The sequence below is a fragment of the Rhinoderma darwinii genome, chromosome 1, assembly GCF_050947455.1.
Source record: "Rhinoderma darwinii isolate aRhiDar2 chromosome 1, aRhiDar2.hap1, whole genome shotgun sequence".
In the NCBI taxonomy this organism is placed as follows: domain Eukaryota; kingdom Metazoa; phylum Chordata; class Amphibia; order Anura; family Rhinodermatidae; genus Rhinoderma; species Rhinoderma darwinii.
Genome location: NC_134687.1, coordinates 72,326,892 through 72,350,894, shown reverse-complemented (window position 1 = coordinate 72,350,894; position 24,003 = coordinate 72,326,892). Strand labels below are relative to the sequence as shown.

The 24,003-nt window shown below is 41.0% G+C and overlaps 1 protein-coding gene across 1 annotated transcript in view; it reads left to right on the top strand.

The window, feature by feature from the left end:
- Window positions 1-24,003, top strand: part of FRYL (FRY like transcription coactivator) — a 122,150-nt gene that overhangs the window by 66,193 nt on the left and 31,954 nt on the right. Inside the window, exons 34-45 of the mRNA XM_075825578.1 lie at window positions 983-1,067; window positions 2,564-2,676; window positions 4,226-4,376; window positions 4,484-4,587; window positions 4,840-5,025; window positions 5,148-5,349; window positions 7,286-7,407; window positions 11,735-11,922; window positions 17,999-18,093; window positions 18,629-19,236; window positions 21,198-21,295; window positions 22,991-23,161. Of these exons, the coding sequence (XP_075681693.1) occupies window positions 983-1,067; window positions 2,564-2,676; window positions 4,226-4,376; window positions 4,484-4,587; window positions 4,840-5,025; window positions 5,148-5,349; window positions 7,286-7,407; window positions 11,735-11,922; window positions 17,999-18,093; window positions 18,629-19,236; window positions 21,198-21,295; window positions 22,991-23,161 (2,123 nt within the window). The remainder of the gene's footprint in view (window positions 1-982; window positions 1,068-2,563; window positions 2,677-4,225; window positions 4,377-4,483; window positions 4,588-4,839; window positions 5,026-5,147; window positions 5,350-7,285; window positions 7,408-11,734; window positions 11,923-17,998; window positions 18,094-18,628; window positions 19,237-21,197; window positions 21,296-22,990; window positions 23,162-24,003) is intronic.

The following is a 24,003-nucleotide window of genomic DNA, read 5'->3' as shown; positions in this document are numbered from 1 at the left end:
CCGGCTGCACTACAGGTAAGTTGTGTGTGTCTCTGCCCGTCCCTCTCTCTCGCAGACCCCCGCTTTCATGCCCCGGGCATTGTGGACGGTGTGCGGACTGTGATCGGGTGAGGAGGTGAGGTATCCGTCAGCAGGAGGACGGGGAGGAGACTGTCAGCAGCAGATGGTTATTCCTATCACAGAGTGGTGTGACAGTCTCCTCAAATGCCGCCAAAAACACGAGTTTGATTAAAAACTGACTGAAAATCAGGAGCTGTTTTCCCTTTGTTTAGTAAGCGTGTGAACATACCCTTAGCCTTTTGGTGTGTCCTATAGCTTCTGCCAGCTGCATATCAACAGTCACACCCAAAATGGCAGCCGGACACTGCTTAGCAATTTGAAGACACCTTTTCCTGGCTTGTAGGAGGGGGGGGGGGGTGAGATTCCATCCCACAGCTGTGAGTCAGGTTGCTTTGCCTTATTCACCTTGCTGTAATTCTGGGAAGTGCTCCCTCTGGTGGCCAACCTCTGTTACCCTTTCTTTTCTCCTCTGCTACCCTGTTGCGGGTCTCTGTGGTACCCTGGCACTCGTTGTTTTGAATGAAATGCAATGACGTGTCACAGCAATTGGCCGCTGTGATCACAAGATGTCACTGGATGACACCTCATTGCAGCACATTCAAAATCATAGGCTGCGAGGAACGGAGGAGTAGGATGTTGCACATATTACTATGGTAGGTCCATGGGCGCTCTCATTGTAGCCTTCTCTGAAATTTGCTGTGTTTTTTTTTTTTTTACCCATAAAATTACTGCTTAGAAAACCATTTCTCTCTAAAATATTCTATGCTGATAAATTCAAAAAAAGTATCATTACATGGGTCAGAGCGCCACTGTTCTAATACAGAGCTCTAAATTCCCTCCTCAGTGGCTAACCCATGTCAATGCAGATGTTGTATTCCTCTTTACCTTGCCTTCTTGTCATTTGTGTGTATTATTTTTCCAGGAACCACATCCAGCAGCAATACAATGGTAGCTCCAACTGACAGCAGTCATGAGAACAAGCATACAAGGGATGGCATTGAGGAAACGTAAGTATTTTCCTGTAAAGTACAGTCAAGTTAGCCATAAACTTTAGATTTCAGTTGACTCTTCGTTTGGCCGAGGCCTCTTCTTTCTGACTCCATCAGGCCCGAGCATGCATTTTTTTTTTGATGGGGAGTCTTATCTCCTGCGGAAAAGCAAACGATCAGGCATGTTCAAGTCTAACATGCCTTTCCTACTTTTCCTCGACATCTGCCATTGGAGAGAGTCGAGAGACCCCCATACACATTAGACGACTAAAATCGCCAGGTTCAGCGTACATTTGCCTAATGTATATGGACACCTTTACACCTCTCATAGTCTCACTTTTGTGTGCTGGTACATATTTAATCATAAATGGCGTTTTAAACTCGGATCAGGTTTTCTTGAGACACCCACACCAAATAGAGTAACCGCAAGTCGTGCCTTTTTAGCCATGTTCTTCTGAAAATTAATAAGTGGTTGTTACAGACTCTTACTGTTTTAAAGGCGCTCCGTCTATGGGATAGCTGCTGCGGCTATCAATTGTTGGAGATGTGCTTCTCCAGCTTCCCAGACTGCCCTATCGGGCGGCTGCGGCTTTGTGCGTGCGAGACTGACTGTACGGCCAGGCCGGCGACCTCTAGCCTAGAAATATAGGTACAAGTGGTCAGATTAATTATAGGTATCCTCACCTGCCAATAAAAGGATCTAAGTGATCTATCTAGTAGCCACATATTTTTTTTTAAAGATATTATAACAGGTGAGACACAGAAAAAATAGAGGAACTTTAGCAGGTAGATAATTTTAAATAGGTTAATACGACCCACAAGTGTCAGCGGTTCACAGTCTCTATTGCTAAGGTCTTTTAACAAGGACTTCACCAGGGCTCCTCATGTGCAGTTATATTGCTTTACCTGAAGGTCTTTTCTCATTAAGAAAGGGCAGTTGTGGCGAATTGGACCATAGTGTAATTCCTAAATATACTGTTAGCCCCAAGTGTGAAAATAAGGTGTACTATTGAATTATTACGTTGTACTCCAACACCTAGAATAAAATGTAAAAAACATATTGAATTATTACGGCTTGAATTTCCAAGATGACCGAAAGCAAAAGGATAAATAGACACATTTTATAGCAATGCATTCCATAAAAATAGAAGAGAGAATTTTCTAAACACGATTATGTTTGGACAAGAGGTCACATGGAGAATCCGATGGCAGATGGCAGATGTTAATGTAGAATGAGAATTACACAATTCATGGAATTGGCATTAATATGTATTCAGTGGAAAAGAAGATCAAGGATCACATTGGGTCTTATGTTATAATCCATTTAGAAAAGCTGTAAATGGCTGGTGTTACCATGGAATGTGCGTTTTATGTTGTGAAAGGAAACAACGTTAGTTACTTCTATATTTCAGTTTATATCAGTTTGAGTATTTACTGTAATCTCCTTTTTCTGATTTACATAAGACTGAAAGCATGGCCGAAATATATGTAATCCTCTCACTTGCCTTTTACAGCTATGCCCATCTTGATATCTACAGTGGTCTGAACAGCAACCTAAACCGGCAGCACCATAGACTGGAGTCCCGATACAGCAGCAGTTCTGGAGGGTCTTATGAGGAGGAGAAAAGTAATCATGTTACTTATTTTTTAGTTTATTGCTTTGTATTACAGCATTTAACTAGAAATGTTACATAAAAGCAGTCGTCAATATTATTCTGATATCCAGAACAAAAGGGTTCTATAGAGCACTCAAACCAATTTGCCATTACAGAAATCATTGACCAATGCCAAAGAGATTAAAGAGGCTCTGTCACCAGATTTTGCAACCCCTATCTGCTATTGCAGCAGATAGGCGCTGCAATGTAGATTACAGTAACGTTTTTATTTTTAAAAAACGAGCATTTTTGGCCAAGTTATGACCATTTTTGTAATTATGCAAATGAGGCTTGCAAAAGTCCAAGTGGGTGTGTTTAAAAGTAAAAGTCCAAGTGGGTGTGTATTAGGTGCGTACATCGGGGCGTTTTTAATACTTTTACTAGCTGGGCGCTGTGAAGAGAAGTAACATCCTCTTCTCTTCAGAACGCCCAGCTTGTGACAGTGCAGATCTGTGACGTCACTCACAGGTCCTGCATCGTGACGGCCACATCGGCAGCAGAGGCTACAGTTGATTCTGCAGCAGCATCAGCGTTTGCAGGTAAGATCGACTTACCTGCAAACGCTGATGCTGCTGCAGAATCAGCTGTATCCTCTGGTGCCGATGTGGCCGTCACGATGCAGGACCTGTGAGTGACGTCACAGATCTGCACTGTCACAAGCTGGGCGTTCTGAAGAGAAGAGGATGTTACTTCTCATCAGAGCGTCCAGCTAGTAAAAGTAGTAAACACGCCCCGATGTACGCACATAATACACGCCCACTTGGACTTTTACTTTTAAACACACCCACTTGGACTTTTGCAAGCCTCATTTGCATAACTACAAAAATGGTCATAACTTGGCCAAAAATGCTCGTTTTTTTAAAATAAAAACGTTACTGTAATCTACATTGCAGCGCCTATCTGCTGCAATAGCAGATAGGGGTTGCAAAATCTGGTGACAGAGCCTCTTTAAGGTCCTCTTATCCTGAAATTTATTAGAAAGAGGTAAAAATGGCAGTATATGGACCGGGCACCTGGCACATCACTTGCATGAATCCTTACTCAGGTCAAAATGTATTCTATTTTGTACATTCCGTACATCGACAACGAATTTCTGAAAAAAACGGTTCCCTTCATCGGGTCAATTGACCTAAGCAAGGATTCATGCGAGTGATGTTTTAAGCGCCCGGTCCCTATACTGAAAATGTTACCTTTTTCTCCATATATCGTTCCCCGGGTGGAGTCTGCCTCCAGTGGGAGGCAGCCGGACAATCTCTTCTGTACATGCTTTGACGTAGCATTGTGCCTATAGCAGCAGAACGTAAATAGACGAGTGGTAGTTTTCATTCTGGAATTTAGTGATTGTCAGGATTACAGATTTCATCATTGTGATCTAAGACATATCTGAAGATCGTTTTGACTGGATTTCCCCTGTAATATTTGCACTGTTCGGAGTTTCTGCCTTGTTGTTGTAACACAATGTATTGGAACTAGTACAAGAAGTCTCAGCCCGCCTTTTGAAGTGTTCTTGTTGTGTTGCAGGTGAGTCAATGCCACTGTTCTCTAACTGGCGCTTAAAAGTGATGGAACACAACCGAGCGGAGCCTCTACCTTTCCCACCCACAGGAGGTTGCTGGTCACCCCTCGTGGATTATTTACCAGAAACGACATCCCCTGGCACATCACTGCACAGGTGTTTATCACATGCGCCAACAGTTATATGTTCTGCATTTGTGTCCTTGTTAATCGTCTGTAGATTGTGGCAACTTTTTGTGGTCAACTAGTTTATATCTTTCGTAGGTGCAACATTGCGGTGATCCTCCTGACTGATCTGATCACTGATCATAGTGTGAAGGTGGAATGGGGAGGCTACCTGCATCTCTTGCTACATGCCGTCTTTATAGGTAAATGGTTGTTTTTCACCTATATAGTATTGTGTTCCTTACAGTGACCGCACGGGTTTAATATTGTATTCACTGAAACAGTCAATGGGCTGCAAGTAAATATTGAAAAAAATATATAGATTTTCCATGTAATCAGGTAAATCTGTATATTGAATTCCCTGATATATAGATGTGTAGTTCGTCTTTGGCTCGTGAAGGTGACCTTATTATTACTGATGTTTCTTATGTGCTTGTTGTTTTTATTATTTTTAGGGTTCGATCACTACCACCCTGAAGTGTATGAACATTGTAAGCGTCTGCTTTTACATTTATTGATTGTGGTGGGATCGAATAGCAGTGTGCAGAGTGTGGCATCTATTCTCCTCAGGAATAGGGAATGTAATGAACCACGGGTACTGACTGTAAAAAGCAATGCACATCTAGAGTTCTCCTTCACAGGTAAGAGACCATCCATTGTGTAAAACACACCACATGCATAGTACCAGGATTTCAATAAGGGACATAAACCGTACTGCCTGAATAGGAGACTATATATATTTTGTTTGCTTTTTTTTTTTTAGGTATTAATGACTTTATTCCAGAATACCAGCCTTCCCCAATGACGGACTCAGGGCTCAGCTCAAGTTCTACCTCTTCTAGCATCAGCTTAGGGAATACAAGCTCTGCTGTTCCTCACTTGCATACCAGCATCCTCAATGAGACGGATCTTACTGTAGAGCAGGACGAGAAGGTCAAAACACTCATAGAGTTCATTACATCAAGGTACGCTGCGTCTCATTTTGCACATTAGTATATCCATGGTTTTTTTTAGGTTAGAAATTACTTTCTCATTATTCTTTTCACCAAGTTCTAAGTTGAAAGGGTGAAAACACGTTCAGCTTGTACAGTGATAATGAATCGCAAGACTATGAGAAGACTGTCACCTCTCCTCACATGTCTGTTTTATTCAATAATTGTATTCCCCATGAAATAAAAATCTTCGAACATATTTTTTTTTTAAGAATTCTACATTATGCCATTCCTCTGTTATTCCTCCTACAAATTTATGAATAAATTGACAGCTTGGTGTTACAAGTTGGGAGGGGGGTTTCCCTGCACAGTCTGACACTGGCAAATATTCGCACAGTATATAGAATTGATTTAGCCCTCACAATAGTCCTAGTCTCAGAAACCAAATTGAATTTATGAAATAATTTGCTTAGATAGAGCCATGTTTATAATGCCACTGTAGTTAGGGATGAAGGTACTGAAAAGTGAGAGAGATGTCCTCAGAGTAGTAGTGACTTTCTTTGTCCCTATGGATTTTTCCCTTTTCATGAGCCGTGCGATTGTAATCGGGTATGTTCACACGTAGTATTTTCAGGTTTATTTTGGGGCGTAAACGGCTCGAAATACGCCTTGAAAAACGATAGTGAAACGCAGACAAACAGCTTCCTAATGAAATCAATGGGAAAAACGGCATATAGTTCAGACAGACAGGCGTTTCTTTTACGGCCCTATTTTTAAAAAACGGAGCGTAAAAAGGAGGAGCCTGCAGCTTCTTGAGCAGTTTTTGGACCTGTTTTTCATAGGGTCAATTGAAAAACTGCTCCTAAATCGGCTTAAAAAACGCCTCCAAAATACGTTTTGTGCTTCAAAAAACGGCTGAAAATCAGAAGCTGTTTTCCCTTGAAAACGGCTCCATAATTTCCAGCCGGTTTTAATTGTGCATGTGAACATACCCTAAGTGTTAATGTAGGTTCACCTGTGCTACTGTTGTACAATTTATTTATAGATCTAATCTACATAAATAAGTCTTGAGCAACTTGTCTTTTATTCAGTGATCTTGAGTCACAGCCCATGCTTTTCCACAGCTGCATTTACAATTCCGCAGGCTCTTGACCTCAGGCCACCCAGCTTTGCCGCCTTGTTCGGTTTACATTAGATAATGGTCAATCGAATACTCCTTCAGTCGACTACTCTCCCGTCCGACTCCTCCGTAAATCTCCATATAGCTAGCAGCCGGTAGCAGGATCGGTTCAAGATGATTAATGCAATTTACAAAGTCTCGATCATGAGTTCTCTAGGACTAATTTACAAGTGAAGCACCCAATATGTGAAAAGCACAGGATCTGGGATGAAAGGACAATGCATTTCTTTACCTACGCGTGCCTCATCCTTTGATGTAACCATGGAAACTTAAAGGGGTTATGTGGGGACAGAAAATTATTAGCAGTGTAGTCACTGCAGTATGTGAGTGCATTGCTAATATAGTTTTCAGTTCCCCGTCGCACTGATTATGAGATTTTAATAGATTTTTACAGCGCTGTCGGGGGACCGGAAGTCTAATGACGTTACGACTCATCATCATGTGACCGGCCCCGCTGTACGCGATGTACAAGCAGTAGTACAGTGATTACATAGCGATCACATGACTAAGAGTCGTGTCGCCATGAAGACTGTGCCACTACAGCGCTGTAAAAATATATTAAAATCTTATAATCAGCGCGAGGGGGACCGGAATGTATTTTAGCAGTGTACGCACATACTGCAGTGAGTACACTGCTAAAAGTTTTCTGTCCCCACATAACCCCGATAAAGAAAAATAGTATTGATTACAAGGATCATGATTAAAAAAAAAACACATATTAGTTACTTTAGTTATTTACAAAGACTTAAGGGTAGAACCCATTTTTATTTGTATTTACTTGCATTTTAGGAAAAGAGGACCTCTTTGGAACCATGAAGATGTTTCTGCAAAAAATCCAACAATTAAAAGTGCGGAGCAGCTTACAGCATTTTTAAAACACGTGGTCACTGTCTTCAAGCACTGTAGATCAGGTATGTGTAATTGTGTACATTGTATAGATGTGGTAAAGGCGAATAGACCGGTTTTATTAATGTTTGAATTTCCCTCCACCTGAACAAGTGATCATACAGCTTCAGCAAAGGAAAAGTTAAAATAAATACATTACGTAATAAACACACATTTGGTATAGTCGTGACCATAACCTGCACAACACATTTATAGCATCATTTATGATGATCGGTGTATGCTGTAAAAACTGCGGAACTGCTTTTTTTTCAGCATTTTTGCCAAATTAAAAATGAAAATAAATTAAATGACAATGTAATTGTACCAAATAATGGCACTTAAGGGGTTAACTAAATTAAATATATTGGTTGACAATAACAATGTTCTTGTTGTCACCATTCTGGAAGCAAATTATCAACTATCAAAAATTTATTTTTTTAGTTAAACAGTTAGTGTATACATGATTAGACATTGTTATAAATTTTTTTACATTTTTTTCACAAGTCAGGAAATATTATAAATTAGATTCTAATTTATAACATTTCCATGTCCTGGTCACTAGAGGGAGCAATTCCCAAAATTGCAGCATTGGCATGTGGTAAAGCAACCACATTGCTTTATGCTGCAAATTTGGTGTAAACACACACACATGCTCTAGTGAGCTCACAGAATCCCCCCTCCCTTATCCTGGCTTGTGCCAGGAGAAAGGAGCGGATTGATTGTTCAAGCCTCCTACACTGTGTGCCGCCATTTTTTGAGCGAATACACAGTGTAGTAGGCTTACATACAGTGGTTATAACACAAAACATACATAAACATGACTTACCTGCTCATGCCGCCTCCGCTCCTAGTGCTTACTTCAGAACACATGCCCGGAAGCCGCGACCGGAAGTAGTCATCTTACTGTCCGGCCGCAGCTTTTGGTCCACAAGAAAATGGCGCAAGATGTCGCTCGGCCGAAGACCTTCCATTTGGACTGTGGGAGCGGCGCATGCGATGTTCCCACACAGACGGCGTACAGCATAGTGAATGGAACGGCTCCCGTTCGCATTCTCTATGGGGATGTGTGTGCCGTATTCCATCTCTGTATGTGTCGTTAATCGACACATAGAGAGATGAAAAAAAAAATGGCAGCCCCCATAGAGAAGAAAAAGTTTGAAAAAATAAAAAGTAAAACACAAACACACAAATAATTATTTTTTTTTTAAATAAAACACTAAAAGCAATTTATTTATTTTTTTCGCGACACCCTTCTGCTACTCACAGGGACAGGGTTGCATTTGGCACAGGTAGTGTCGTGTTGCTATGGAGGGTGAATGTGTCTTTATTAGCAAGAAGTCCTGTCTGTAAAAGTACTAGAAAGGGATTTCCTGTTTTATGTTAATTGAAAATTATTGCCTGGACGGGATACAATTGTAACATACCCTCAACTGTGAGCAGTATTGGGTCAGGACAAGTTTTCAGCCTCTGGATGTAAACAAGAATCTTCCGATTCTTTGCCGGCAAATGTAGATCTTAAATAATTGAAATGTGAAGTTTGTTAAAAAGTTGCAGAACTTTTCCTTTTATGGTACTTAAAGGACGAGTGTCACGAAAAAAAAAATTTTGATATCAATTTGCATTTAGTGTTTTATTATAAAATCTTTTATTTATTTGTGTGTTTGTGTTTTACTTTTTTCTTTTTTCTAACTTTTACTTCACTATGGGGGCTGCCATTTTGTTTTTCATCTCTGTATGTGTCGATTAACGACACATACAGAGATGGAATACGGCAGCTACAGTGCATGGGAGTCAATGAACGGGAGCCGTTCCATTGACTTTGCTCTCTGGCTCTGTACTGCGCAGACGCAGGTCAGAGTCACGCAGAGCAGCTGTTTGCAGGGAGAGAGCAGGCGCCATCTTGAAGACCAGCTGCACTGCATGTAAGATGTGTGTCTCTGCATGTCCCACTCTCTATCTCACAGACCCCCGCTCTCATGACCCCCGACGGCCCCCCCCTTGTATGAAGGACACCTGATGAAACTGTACTGGGAAAGCCCTGAACGATAAATCTCTCTAGTTGTGCTGAGACTGTTTGGGGATGTGACTAATGAACCTCTCAGTCTCCGCACAATTAGAGAGATTTATCGTTCAGGGGTCTGGGAAAGCTGGGTGACCACCATTACCCCTCCTACTGGAGTGTGAGAGGTTCATTGGTCACATCCCCAAACACACTCCAGTAGGAGGGGTAATGGTGGTCACCCAGCTTTCCCAGACCCCTGAACGATAAATCTCTCTAGTTGTGCTGAGACTAAGAGGTTCATTAGTCACATACACAAACAGTCTCAGCACAACTAGAGAGATTTACCGTTCAGGGGTCTGGGAAAGCTGGGTGACCACTATTACCCCTCCCACTGGAGTGTGAGAGGTTCATTAGTCACATCCCTAAACACTCCAGTATGAGGGGTAATGGTGGTCACCCAGCTTTCCCAGACGCAGAGATAACCAGGAAAGGGCTGGATGGACGGGCTGAGGGTGCACAGGGTTTTTGGTGATCCCCCTCTGTCATGTGATCGGACCTAGGTTACCGGTTCATCAGACGGGGTTCGTGTGACTATAAATCTGTCCATAACAAGAGACAGTGCACTCAGGACAAGCCCTGCCCTCATGCCGTAGTTGTGTGGTTCTGTCTGCAGTGATGGCGGTGGGTGGCTCTGACACCCGCCTCCCCCGTCGGGTCATCTCAGGACAGAAGGGGTGTCCGGATTGGGGAGACAGCGCCGCACCTGTCCTCAGGTTGTGTCTGGTATTGCAGTTCACCTCCATTGAAGTGAATGGGACAGAGCTGTAATACCACACACGACCTGAGGGCAGGTGCGGCGCCATGTTTTCCTGGACGACCCCTTTAAGACTTTTCCCGTGTGTGTGTGTGTGTGTGTGGCAGAGCGGAGTGTGCACGGGCGCCGCTGATACTTCATAGCCGCTTATCCGCTGTTTTGAAGAATCAGCGGCGAGCACCCCCCCCCCTCACACACACACACACACACACACTCACACACAAATCCCCCAAACACGCAAAATCAAGTGTAATCAAGCGTTTTTTATGTATTTTTTTGCACGTAAAAACATGGCTGGGTTCACACGACCTATATTCAGGCGTAAACGAGGCATTTTACGCCTCGATTTACGCCTGAAAAGACGGCTCCAATACGTCGGCAAACATCTGCCCATTCATTTGAATAGGTTTGCCGACGTACTGTGCAGACGACCTGTAATTTTACGCGTCGCTGTCAAAAGACTGCGCGTAAAATAACAGCCTCGGCAAAGAAGTGCAGGACACTTCTGTACATTATATGCAGGACACTTCTTGGGACGTAATTTGAGCCGTTTTTCATTGAATTCAATGAAGAGCAAATGAAGCAAAATGCGAGGACAAGCTATTACGTCTGAAATGACGGAGCTGTTTTCCCCTGAAAACAGCTCCGTCATTTCAGACGTAAATGCAGTTAGCGTGTGCACATACCCTAAGGGTATGTTCACACACAATGTTTTCAGCTGAAAAATCGGAAGCAGGGCGTTTTTTACATGGTAGTTTTCCAAAAACGGCACGTAAAAAGACGCCCGACCAAAATGAAGTGCACATCACTTCTTGGGACGTTTATGGAGCCGTTTTTCATTGACTTTATAGAAAAACCGCTCCAAAAACGGCCGTTAAAAAACGCGAGTTTGATTAAAAAATGGCTGAAAATCAGGAGCTTTTTTCCCTTTGTTTAGTAAGCGTGTGAACATACACTTAGCCTTTTGGTGTGTCCTATAACTTCTTCCAGTTGCAGAATCACACCCAATATGGCTGCCGGACACTGCTTAGCAATTTGAAGACACCTTTACCTGGCTTGTGAGAGGGGTGTGAGGTTGCCTCCCACATTTACAGCAGCTGTGAGTCAGGTTGCTTTGCCTTATTCACCTTCCTGTAATTCTGGGAAGTGCTCCCCCTGGTGGCCAACATTGGAAAACATGTCAAATTATTATTTAATTTTTAATACTTTCCACCATACGGAAAAAAAATAAAATACAGCAAAAAATGTAAAAAATATAATATAAATAAGTAACGACACTTAAAAAAAAAAAAAAGGTTTAATTTGCGACACATTCCCTTTAATGACATTAATCCGGAAGCCCCTTTTACGTTTGTTTGTCTCTTCTTGTGCTGTTTTGAACATTTAATTCCAGTCATTTAGACAATGATATCCAGACAATACTTGTGAAAACAGGAATCATTCAGTGCCTTTTAGACCTTTGTCAAAGAAAAACATTCTGATTGTTACCTTTATTTTGTTATTGGGGTGTAATTCTACTTGTGCGGTTTTCTTTCAGGGTTCCAACTGGAGCAACATCTGAGTGAGGTGGCACTGCAGACAGCGCTGTCTTGCTCTTCTCGCCATTATGCTGGCAGATCGTTCCAGATTTTCCGTGCCCTCAAGCAGCCTCTTTCTGCGCAAACCCTTTCGGATGTCCTTTCAAGACTAGTAGAAACAGTGGGGGATGCAGGGGAGGAGGCTCAGGTAACATTTTGTGCCCGGCATGAGTTTTCTGCACTACACGAATGTGATATACGAGGGTTTTACTTGTTTCACATAGGTCAGTCATTTCTTCAGCTGGTCATAATTGAATCAAAAAGCCTTGTCTGGTAGCGGTATAGTTTGTGTCAATATTTTTACGTATGGGTATTTAGAAAAACGATCATTTTTGACTGAGCTATGATCTATATTAGTTTTATGCTAACGAGTTTCTTAATGAACAACTGGGCGTGTTTTACTTTTTGGCCAATTGGGCGTTGTACAGAGGAGTGTATGATGCTGACCAATCAGTGTCATACACTTCTCTCCATTCATTTACACAGCACATAGCGATATAGCTAAATCACTATGTGCAGCCACATACACACACTATAACGTTACTGCAGTGTCCTGACAATGAATATACATTACCTCCAGCCAGGACGTGATGTGTATTCAGAATCCCGACACTACAGCACAGCTGTAAACTGTCATTTCAAACGAGATTACGCTTGCTGTGCTGTAGTGTCGGGATTTTATTAGCGAAGTGTCAGGATTCTGAATACACATCACGTCCTGGCTGGAGGTAATGTATATTCATAGTCTGAACACTGCAGTAACGTTATAGTGTGTTTATGTGTCTGCACATAGTGATATAGATATATCGCTATGTGCTGTGTAAATGAATGGAGAGAAGTGTATGACGCTGATTGGTCAGCGTCATACACTCCTCTGCACAACGCCCACTTGGCCAAAAAGTAAAACACGCCCAGTTGTTAAGAAACTCATTAGCATAAAGCTAATATAGATCATAGCTCAGTCAAAAATGATCGTTTTTCTAAGTAAAAAGCACAGCTGTAATCTACATTACAGCGCCGATTACATTATGTAGAAGATAGGGCACTTATAAAGCCTCTTTAAGACCCTTCTACGTCGGCCAATTATCGGGCAAACGAGCATTTATATGAAAGCCCATTCCTGATCGTTTTCCTGTGTAAACAGGGCAACAATCAGCCAATGAACAAGCAAACGCTCGTTCATCAGCTGACCGTATAGTTTATGCAGCAGTAAATATTATCGTTGTCGGCAGCGCATCTCTCTGTGTAAACAGGGAGATGTTCTGCCGACATGATCGAAATTTATAAGGAGAAACCATCGTAGTAAAAAGTGCCTGTTCCCCATGCATAACCGATCTGGTTTGTGAAAGGAGCAAACGAGCGCCCATCAATGAGCGGTCTCGTTGATTGGCGCTCGTTTTGTCGGCCCATATCGGTCCGTGTAATAGGACCTTTTATATCCTGTATTGTATAGTAGAGCTGCACTGACAATTCTGCAGGTTACCATTGTAAACCGACACATCCCTAACAGCTTACATGAGGTCATATAATATAGTGGGACAGTTAGCTTTCCTAATGTCCTAGATTACTGTACAGATTCTGGTACAAAGATGACAATTGCCAGAATGCAAATGAACAACCAGAGAATGGTCTGAAATCTGCAGAATTGTGAGCAGATCTGGTTTATAAAACCGGCTGTAGGGCTTTGTTCACATCACGTTTTGAGCCTACGTCAGAGGTATACGTGTATAGGCATACAGTGGAGTACATCGTGCACAGAGTCCCATTTAAAGAAAAGAAGAAAAGTATACTGTGCAGTATACGTTATTGTAATAGATGGCATTGTATAGAATCGTGTTGTCTACTACTCTAGGTGTAAAAAGGACACGCTTTTGATCTCCGTCGGGTGAATGGAGCACTATGGATGCACTTAGCATGTACGCAGGGAACTTTCCCGACGTACACGCTTAGCGTCATGTGAACAGGGCCTAACCCAGGACCAGTACTAGATAAGTAATGCCATTTATTTACAAAGTTACTCAACTTTGTATGTAGATTTATTTTGTATATATATCAATGAATTTCTGTGGTCTATTGCATGTTCTTTATGCACGGACAAACGACTGGACCAATCTGCACCAAATTTGGCACATAATTAAATCACGCACTTCCGAAAGTTTAGCCCGTGTTTCAGCTCTCTAGGACCTACCGTTCTTGACATATTAAATCTGACACCACTGGCTTCCACATCAAGGACCTTAATCCCGATCACATGACCCGTATTAGCCAATAGAATCTCGCAGGTCCTTCATTCTTAGCCTCATTCACATACACACAGTTTTAGACCAGGTTTCCATAACAACCAAGCCATTTTTCTTTACTCAACGTGTTACTCGCCGTAAACGAACTGTACCTATACTGGATTTGAGCATTCTCAGAAATTGAAATCCTTTCATACCAGTCATGCCTCCAAAAAGGAACCCTGCACTCAGACGAAAGACTCCTGTGGCAAAGCGCATGGCTGCTGCCCGAGCTGCTGAAATTTCTCAACAGAGCCAAACCTGTGGATTTCCGCATTCTCATAAGTTTAACCCCTTTCAGACCAGTCATGCCTCCAAAAAGGAACCCTGCACTTGGACTTTATTGGATATGTTGGCTTCACATAAGTAGGAAATGAAGTTTTTAACCACCCACACAAACAACTAACAAATGTGTAAAGCCGGGGAACTCTGCTATTCTGTATTATAAAAGTGAATGTCTGTTTGTCTATCCTCTATAGGTATCCAAACGCCTGATTTGGCAAATAGGTACATCGGGTGTCTGGGAAGATTTTCGTAAATGTCCCAACCTTGCCGTTATCAGCCATTATAGTGAATGTCTGTTTGTCGTCCTCTATAGGCATCCAAACACGTGAACTATTTGACCCCAAATTTGGCACATGGGTACATCGGGTGTTCAGGAAGATTTTCGTAAAGGTCCCGACCTTGCTGTTCTCTGTTATCAGCCTTTATCACATGATCAAGATCCAATACTATAAAAGCAAATACAGACATTCGCTTTTATAGTGTAGATGTGTTTATCTGGCAGTAGCAGGTAGTGCACTTTACAAGATAATCCTAGATGGGAAGGTACGGGGGAACGGTTACCCATAGCAACCAATCAGATTACTGAATGCCAGGAGGAAAGCTGCTTTACTAGCTGCAGAGACTCCTCTTGCCCAACTGCAAGCTGATCAAATGCGTCATACTGCTGCTCAAGCAGCTGAAACTCCTCAGCAAACTCGGGCTTTCTCAGTAACAGATCAGACAGGTAGCTCTCAGAAGGGCAGAGAACCCAGGCCAGTCTGCAAGCTAATAGACCACATCGTTTTCAGCGTGCTAATAAGTGGGCTTTCATGCATGATGCGGTTTTCAATTATGATCCAACCATAGTCTATGGCCTACTGGTAATAAAACGGCCAATGTTGTACAGGCTCTGTCACAGTCTTATGACTCCATTTCCTACCAGTTTAGCTGTTAGGTATTTAGGAAGTTAAAATTGAAATAAACAGTGTGTAACTGCCGGGGTATATACAGCTACTATCAATTTCCCAAGAAAATATGAGGGCATGGATTAGACTCCTGGGCACCCTTGGAACAAATCCAATTAACACACAAACAGACAGACCGACACGTTATACCTGGGCAGCGCCGAGTACATTTTCTATAATATATTTAACCCCTTCATGACTGCCATATGGCTATATACGTTCTAACTGCAGATACCCTGTGCAGTTAGCACGTATATAGACGTTTGCAGCATGCATCAGGGTTTAATGAGTGCAGCTCTGCACCAATCTATGTTTCGGCTCCCTTTTCAAGTGCCAACACCTCTTTGACTTAGTTTCATAAAACAAACGTGTTTTTTTAATGAAACTAAAGTTACAAGTTAAGCTTTGCTCACAATAAAGCAGTCTGCGCTTTTCTCTCTCTCCCCCGTGTGTGTCGGCACCTCCCCCCTCCCTCTCCCTCTGTCGGCTTCTGCCCAGAGATAACGGAGCCAGTGTGCTTGTTATCTCGATAAGGTACTAGAAGTTTTGTTTTAAAGAGGCTCTGTCACCACATTATAAGTGCCCTATCTTGTACATAATGTGATCGGCGCTGTAATGTAGATTACAGCAGTGTTTTTTATTTAGAAAAACAATCATTTTTGACGGAGTTATGACCTATATTAGCTTTATGCTAATGACTTTCTTAATGGACAACTGGGCGTGTTTTTACTTTTTGACCAAGTGGGCGTTGTGGAGAGAAGTGCATGACGCTGACCAATCAGCGTCATACACTTCTCTCCATTCATTTACACAGCACATAGTAATATAGCTATATCACTATGTGCAGCCACATACACACACACTAACGTTACTGCAGTGTCCTGAGAGTTAATAGACATCACTACCAGCCAGGACGTGATGTCTATTCAGAATCCTGACACTTCGGTAACGTTTCTGTGAGATTTACAGCAAGGCAAGCGTAATCTCGTTTTAAATGACAGTTTACAGCGTAATCTCGCAAGATTACGCTTGCCTTGCTGTAGATCTCACAGAAACGTTAGCGAAGTGTCAGGATTCTGAATAGACATCACGTCCTGGCTGGAGGTAATGTGTATTAACTCTCAGGACACTGCAGTAACGTTAGTGTATGTGGCTGCACATAGTGATATAGCTATATCACTGTGTTGTGTAAATGAATGGAGAAAAGTGTATGACTCTGATTGGTTAGCGTCATACACTTCTCTCCACAACGCCCACTTGGTCAAAAAGTAAAACGCCCAGTTGTCCATTAAGAAAGTCATTAGCATAAAGATAAAATAGGTCATAACTCCGTCAACAATGATCGTTTCTCTAAATAAAAAACACTGCTGTAATCTACATTACAGCGCCGATCACATTATGTAGAAGACAGGGCACTTATAATGTGGTGACAGAGCCTCCTTAACTCTTCCGTCGTCTTCTCTCTCCTGGAGAGTGAAGAAGGCTAACTGTTAAAGTGCTGCAACATTGTGTATATATACTATACTCAGACTTTGTATATATATATATATATATATATATATATACATACACACACACACACATATATATATTTTTTTTAAAAGTGTTTTTTTTTCACATTTTTTGTGATTTGTCCTCTCATAATAGAAATTTAAAGCATGGAATTAATTAAACTTATCTAGAAAATTAAAGCCTCGTTAGTCTCGTAAAAAATAGTTAGGATATTCAAAACGGAAATGGAAAATTTGACCTGAACAAATGAGCATCAATGACCCTTGGTCATGAAAGGGTTAGAAATTTATTTCTGTTGTCTGTTCTTTATGCACGGCCAAATAACTGGACCAATCTGCACCAAATTTAGCACATAAGTAAACCAAGCGCTTTTGAAGGTTTAACACTGGTTTTTAGCTCTCTAGGACCTACCATTCAACATATTCATAAAAAATTGCAACACAAAAGCAAATATGGCACCAATGGCTACCACATCAATGGTCCTCCTCCATATCAGATGACCTGTATTAGCCAATAGAAGCTCGCAGGTTCTTCATTCTTAGCCTCACTGACACACACACAGTTTTACACCAGGTTCCCATAAATACCAAGTCATTTTTGTTTTACACCGGGATTCTATAATAATCCAGCCATATTTCTTTACCTGCTGTGAATGGACTGTACCTATACTGAATTTCAGAATTCTCATAAATTGAGCCCCTTTCAGACCAGTCATGCTTCCAACGAGGAACCCTGCACTTGGACTAAAGACTTCTGCAGCAAAGCGCAATGTCTGCTGTCCGAGCTGCTGAAACCCCTCAACTGACCCAAGCCCGTCTCCAGGCTGACAAAATACGTCACAGTGAACCGCAAGCTGCTGAAACTCCCCAGCAGACTGAACTTTTTGAGACTGCAGTCGTGCCTCAAAGTGCACACCTTCAGCAGGTTGTGCGCGTGGCCGATGTTGAAATTGACAAAAGATTAGTCGTCCCATATTCGCCACTTCTCTGTGATTTGTAGTAAAAGGCTTACTTTGCTGGATATGTTCGGCTTCAAATCAGTAGGAAACACAGTTTTTAACTAATATATATATATATATATATATATATATATATATATATCCTACACATGTATATATATTACACCCTTTAAATAGTGAATTAAAACAGCTGTATAAGATCAGTTTCTAATATAGTCCTTTCTTTTAAATCATTCTTTTTTTCAGGGCTTCGTCATTGAGCTTCTTCTAACACTGGAGTCGGCCATAGACACACTGTCAGAAACCATGAAGCATTATGACCTTCTGTCTGCCCTTGCTCAGTAAGTGATGGCTTATTCAATGGAACACTGCAAGTGTGGAATTATTTTAGCCATTCCCTTTTAAAGGGAACCTGTCATGTTGTAAATCCAATACATTCTGGGTGCAGCATGATAAAGAGCAGGTTAAAGTATATTTTTGTAGCAAAACATTCCATATAACTTGTAATTTATTAATTTAAACCTCTGCTCATTCTGAGCTTTGGAGTCCAGTGGGTGGTCCTACACCGTGATTGACTGCTTTCTCACTATGATTGTGAATACAGAAATAGCTGTCAATCATTGATTAGAACCGCCCACTGGACTCCTAAACCCAGAGAGAGCAGAGGTTTAAATGAATAAATTACAAGTTATACTAAATCTACAAACTATATCAATCTACTCCGCTCTCCCTGCTCTATAATATCCTGCCTGCAGATTGGTCTGCATTTTGATCATGACCGGTTCCCTTTGAATTGTGTTTTACGTTATGACTTTAAGTATTTGTTTATAACAAAGGTCATTTTGACTTATGTACCTTTCATTAATTGTGTTTTAGAACATCCAACCATGAGCCGATGATGGGCAATAAAAATGCTTTGAACCGGAAGAGCACGGGCCAGCTGAATCTAAGCACAAGTCCTTTAAGTAGTGGGAACTTTATGGTGTATTGCAACAATGCTAGAAGCAACTCTTTGCGGCTAAGCGTAATGGCTGACCGTAGAGGAGACAGACGTCGAAGTAACACACTGGATATAATGGATGGCAGGTTAAATCATGGGGGCAGCTTAGCAAGGACTAGAAGCCTTTCCTCTCTCAGAGAGGGAGGATTGCATGATCTGCAGCCAACTACTGATCCAACCAATCTAATGGCCACTATTTTCTGGATAGCAACGTCCTTGCTGGAATCAGACTATGAGTATGAGTACTTACTGGCATTGAAGCTGCTTAACAAGCTGCTTACTCACATGCCTCTGGATAAATCAGAGAGTCGAGAGAAGATTGAGAAGGTGCAGGACAAGCTAAAATGGAATAACTTTCCTGGCCTTCAGCAGCTCTTCTTGAAGGGTTTTACCTCCATTTCCACCCAAGAAATGACCGTACACCTTCTCAGCAAACTCATCACGATCTCCAAACATACACTGGTGGACCCTGCCCTGCTAGCTGGTAAGAGGGAAAATCATGCCTTGCCTAAGATAGACTACATGGGATTTACCTGTGACGGTGAATACGGTCATTGAATACATATGGTAGATTATATAATAATGGGTTGCAAAATAAGTTGTACTTCAGTCATTAGAAGAGCAAACCCTTTAAGGTGTATTCCAAGGGGCCTCCATAGATTGCAGTTATGGAGGCGTCATTGCACTTGTCGTATGTTAAAAAAAAAATTCTAACACTCGTTAAAACTATAGCAGTATCCATCCTTGGTCTCTTTCTTCATGAATAGAGTTTTTTAGAACGCCAGTAAAGATTTACATTTACACAGCCAGGGCTAGTGGGGATTTAACAGCATAAAGTCTATTTACTCTGGGCATTTATCATCACAATATCATCGTAACCATAATTGACCAATGTGAATGCAGAAAAAGATGAATATTAAACCTATGGCTCATTGATGAGCTTGATCAATAATTTTGCCTTAAAAATCATTGTTATAGACGGCACAATATGTTAATACATTTACAGTAGGCAATGCGTCCTAGGGCATGACTCTCAGGCAAGAACCGTACTAGTAAACAATGAGGATCCTTACGTGGCTGGGAGGAAACGCTCATCAACTTGTTGCGAGGATTTTTAGAATGGAAACGTCCTTCTGATCTTCAGAAACCATTTTTCAAGCCCCCAATTATTAATCTGGTTTAACCGTGCAGATTGATAAATCTTTCATGGTCTGCAATGGTTTTTCGTTAGATCTTGTCACAAATAAAGTCTATAGACTATTAAAAGAATACATATATCAAGAAAACTCATTTTTCGAGGGGAAATACTCTTGAATTATTATATTGTAAATACGAATGTTCATTTTTGCTAGGTAACATTACGAACATAGCACGGTAGTCAGTGACTTGGAGCAAGAAGGACATAAATGAAATACTTAGAGTGAAAATGTTTTCATAATTAGTAAAATCTACCCACTAGGGTTTTATAAAATACCACTGATGTTAATTCATTCAACGTTCTGGTCCAAATGCAGGAGGAAGCCGCTAACATGGAGCAGAGAGATTTCCGTATTATAAATACTATGTGCAGGGCAGGAAGTTTATTAGATGCAGTTTCAGCCAATAGCTACAGAGCAGGAAGTGATGTCAGAGAAGGGGGCGTTGGTTTTGCTATTTTCCCTGTATTGTCCAGTAATGTGCGGTGCTAAGGATCTATAATGTATACAGCATTTTGGAAACTTGCATTTTAGAGAGCAGAGTAAAAAAAATACCAACCCTAGTGTGTTACATGACTAGTAGCTCCATTTTAATAATTATGAAAATTTGCCTGAAGTCTCACATTAATGTTATGCAGTAGACGGTTGTTGCATTATGGTGAATTCAAGATGTAATCAGAGTAGAATTTGAAATTGAAAAATGAGTGAATAATTCATTAATTATTAAATCCGGGCATTACCCTCTATGAAAGGGATGAGAGTTTAACCCCAAATTTTGTTATTTTATGGGAAAGTAAAAACCGTAGCTTTAAAACACCAGTAACAAAATTGTGCAGGGCACGAATGACAGATAAGCGTGCATTACAATAAATCGTAGATCGCTCAAGGCCCTCCTGCACACGGACGGAAATGCTAAGGTTTCTCAGTGCGGAAAATCTGCAGCGGCCTTTCCGGCCAGCAATGTGGATGGTATTTCCACAAATAAACGTAATGCACAGATTTTGCTGCGGATTTGCTTTAGAAAAATCTACACCCTAAAGCTTTGTACACACTACAGTCATGGCTTCAATTTATAGCAAATCCATGACCGTTATTCCAGATCTATTTGCAAATATACACAAATCCCCATTGACTTATAATGCGGTCTGTCAGGGGTTTTTGTATTTTTGATGGCAGTAGTAGCGCCGTAGTTGTGATCTTTCAGTTGTGTTTTTGATGAAAACGAAACAAACTCATGTTTTACTTACAGGGTTTCCTCTCAATATCTTGTGTTTATTGCCTCATCTAATTCAACATTTTGACAACCCAACACCGTTCTGTAAAGAAACTGCAGACAGAATAGCCAAGGTAGGTGTTTATTCAGAAGTTGACCTCACAAGAAAGAGCTTTGGGTCAAATAGTCCAAATTTTAAAGAGATTTTTAATCACTTTTCCCTTGAAGTCCTATTAAGTGCTATGTAAACCTTTTGAAAGTGATTTATTTATTTTTTTTAATAAAATTAGTTCTATATTAAAAATTATTTTTGAGAAACGGCTGCTTTGTATTCTTTATACAGAACAGCTGTATAGTTCGCTGAATCCTGTACCGGTCAGGTCCGCGGGACTGACGGGTTCAGTAAAAGCGGATGGACACGTAGGATCCACCTGTTATCCATCACATCTAAGTTCATAACTTAGATGTGATAGATTACAGGTGGATCACACACGTGACCCACTGATAGTGAACCTGTCAGGTCCGCAGGACTGAAGGATTCAGGTCTTAGTGAACGATACAGCTGCTTTCTATCCTGTATAAAGAACAGTTGTATCTCAAAAAGCAAAAATAATTTTTAATAAAAACTAATTTGAAAGTTGCACCAAACACTGACTGAAATAAAATAAAAAATAAAAAAAATCACTTTTAAAGGTGTACATAGACTTTAAAGAGGCTCTGTCACCACATTAATAGTGCCCTATCTTCTACATAATGTGATCGGCGCTGTAATGTAGATATTATTTAGAAAAACAATACATTTTGACAGTTATGACCTATTATAGATTTATGCTAATGACTTTCTTAATAGACAACTGGGCGAGTTTAACTTTTTGATCAATTGGGCGTTGTAAAGAGAAGTGTATGATGCTGACCAATCAGCGTCATACACTTCTCTCCATTCATTTATTCAGCACATCGTGATCTTGCTAGATCATGATGTGCAGTCACATACTCGCACATTAACGTTACTGATGTGTCTTTAGAGTTAATAGACATCGCTTCCCGCAAGGACGCAATTTCTAGTCATAACACCGACCCTTCGGTAACGTTTGTGTGGGACATACAGCACAACAAGCGTAATCTCGCGAGATCACACTGTAAATGACAGTTTACAGCATGATCTCGCGAGATTACACTTGCTGTGCTGTAAGTCCCACACAAACGTTACCGAAGTGTCGGGATTGTGAATAGACATCGCGTCCTGGCTGAAAACAATGTCTATTCACTCTCAAGACACTTCAGTAAAGTTAATGTGTGAGTAAGTGACAGCACATCATGATCTAGCAAGATCACTATGTTCTGATTACATGAATGGAGAGAAGTGTATGATGCTGATTAGTCCGCGTCATACACTTCTCTTTACAGCACCCACTTGATCAAAAAGTGAAAACACGCCAAGTTGTCTATTAAGAAAGTCATTAGCATAAATCTAAAGTAGGTCATAACTGTCAAAATTGATAGTTTTTCTAAATAAAAAACACTGCTGTAATCTACATTACAGCGCCGATCACATTATGTAGAAGATAGGGCACTTATAATGCGGTGACAGAGCCTCTTTAAGTCCCATTTCAGGAATTCTCTTCCTGCGAGGATTAGGGGCACCATGCTTTCAGTAGTCTGCATCGTTGGGGAGGTAGTTTATTCATTTGGAAACATTTCTTATAACTGCTTATTTAAAAAAAAAAAACACTGCAAACCTGCGGTAAAACCTCATTGCATCCGTTTGTATATTATTTTCTCACATTTCTGGTTGTACTGTAGATTAACACTACATTACTGGGTTTTAGGTTTGTGCTGAGGAGAAGACCGCAACATTGACAAACCTAGCCCATATGATGAGTCTGTACAGCACACACAGCTACTCCAGAGACTGCTCCAACTGGATTAATGTTGTGTGCCGCTACCTACATGACTCCTTCTCCGACATTACATTCAGTCTGGTCACCTATCTTGCGGAGGTGAGTGGGATGCATATTATATGACCAGGAACGTGATCTATTGATTTATAGTCCTCCTTGATGCTTTCTAGCTTGGTGATGCCACTGCCTGTTACAGATGGAGTGCAATCCCTTAAATACCATTTGGTTCCTTTTTGCATAGGTCCTCTTTAACCCCTTTATGACCGGGCCTGAAGACTCACACTGTGCTGTGGATCATGCTGGGCTGGAACAATGAGAAGTGCAGGACACTTATTAGTCACTGATTGGTCAGCCTCATACACTCCTCTGTACAACACCCAGTTGGTAAAATGTAAAAAAACGCCCATAACTTGCTCACAACTTGCTCAAAAATGATGGTTTTTCAAAATAAAAACCACTGCTGTTATCTACATTACAGCGCCGATCAGATTATGTAGGAGATAGGGCACTTATAATCTGGTGACGGCCTCTTTAATGACCAGCTACATTTTTTAGTTTTTACCTCTGCCTTTCAGCAGCCATAACGTTTTAATTTTTTCATTGACGTGGCCGTATGAGGCCTTGTTTTATGCAGGAGACATTGTATTTTTTTTTTTTCACAGTTTGGGGTAGAAAAAAGATAGATTTTTACGGCGTGAATATAGGAAAAATCGATTCCCTGCTTAGTTTTTCTTTAATTTTTATCCCGTTCACGTTTAATGCTAAATAACCTTTTAGATTAATTCTTCAGGTGATTACGGTAATTTAGATACCTAATATGTGTCGTTTTTTTGCTTTTATTTAATGTCAGGACAATAAAATATATTTTATGCAAAATTCCTTTTTTTTGTGACTTTTTTTTTTTGGCTTTTGGTTTTAATCCTATTAAGGCCCTGTTCACA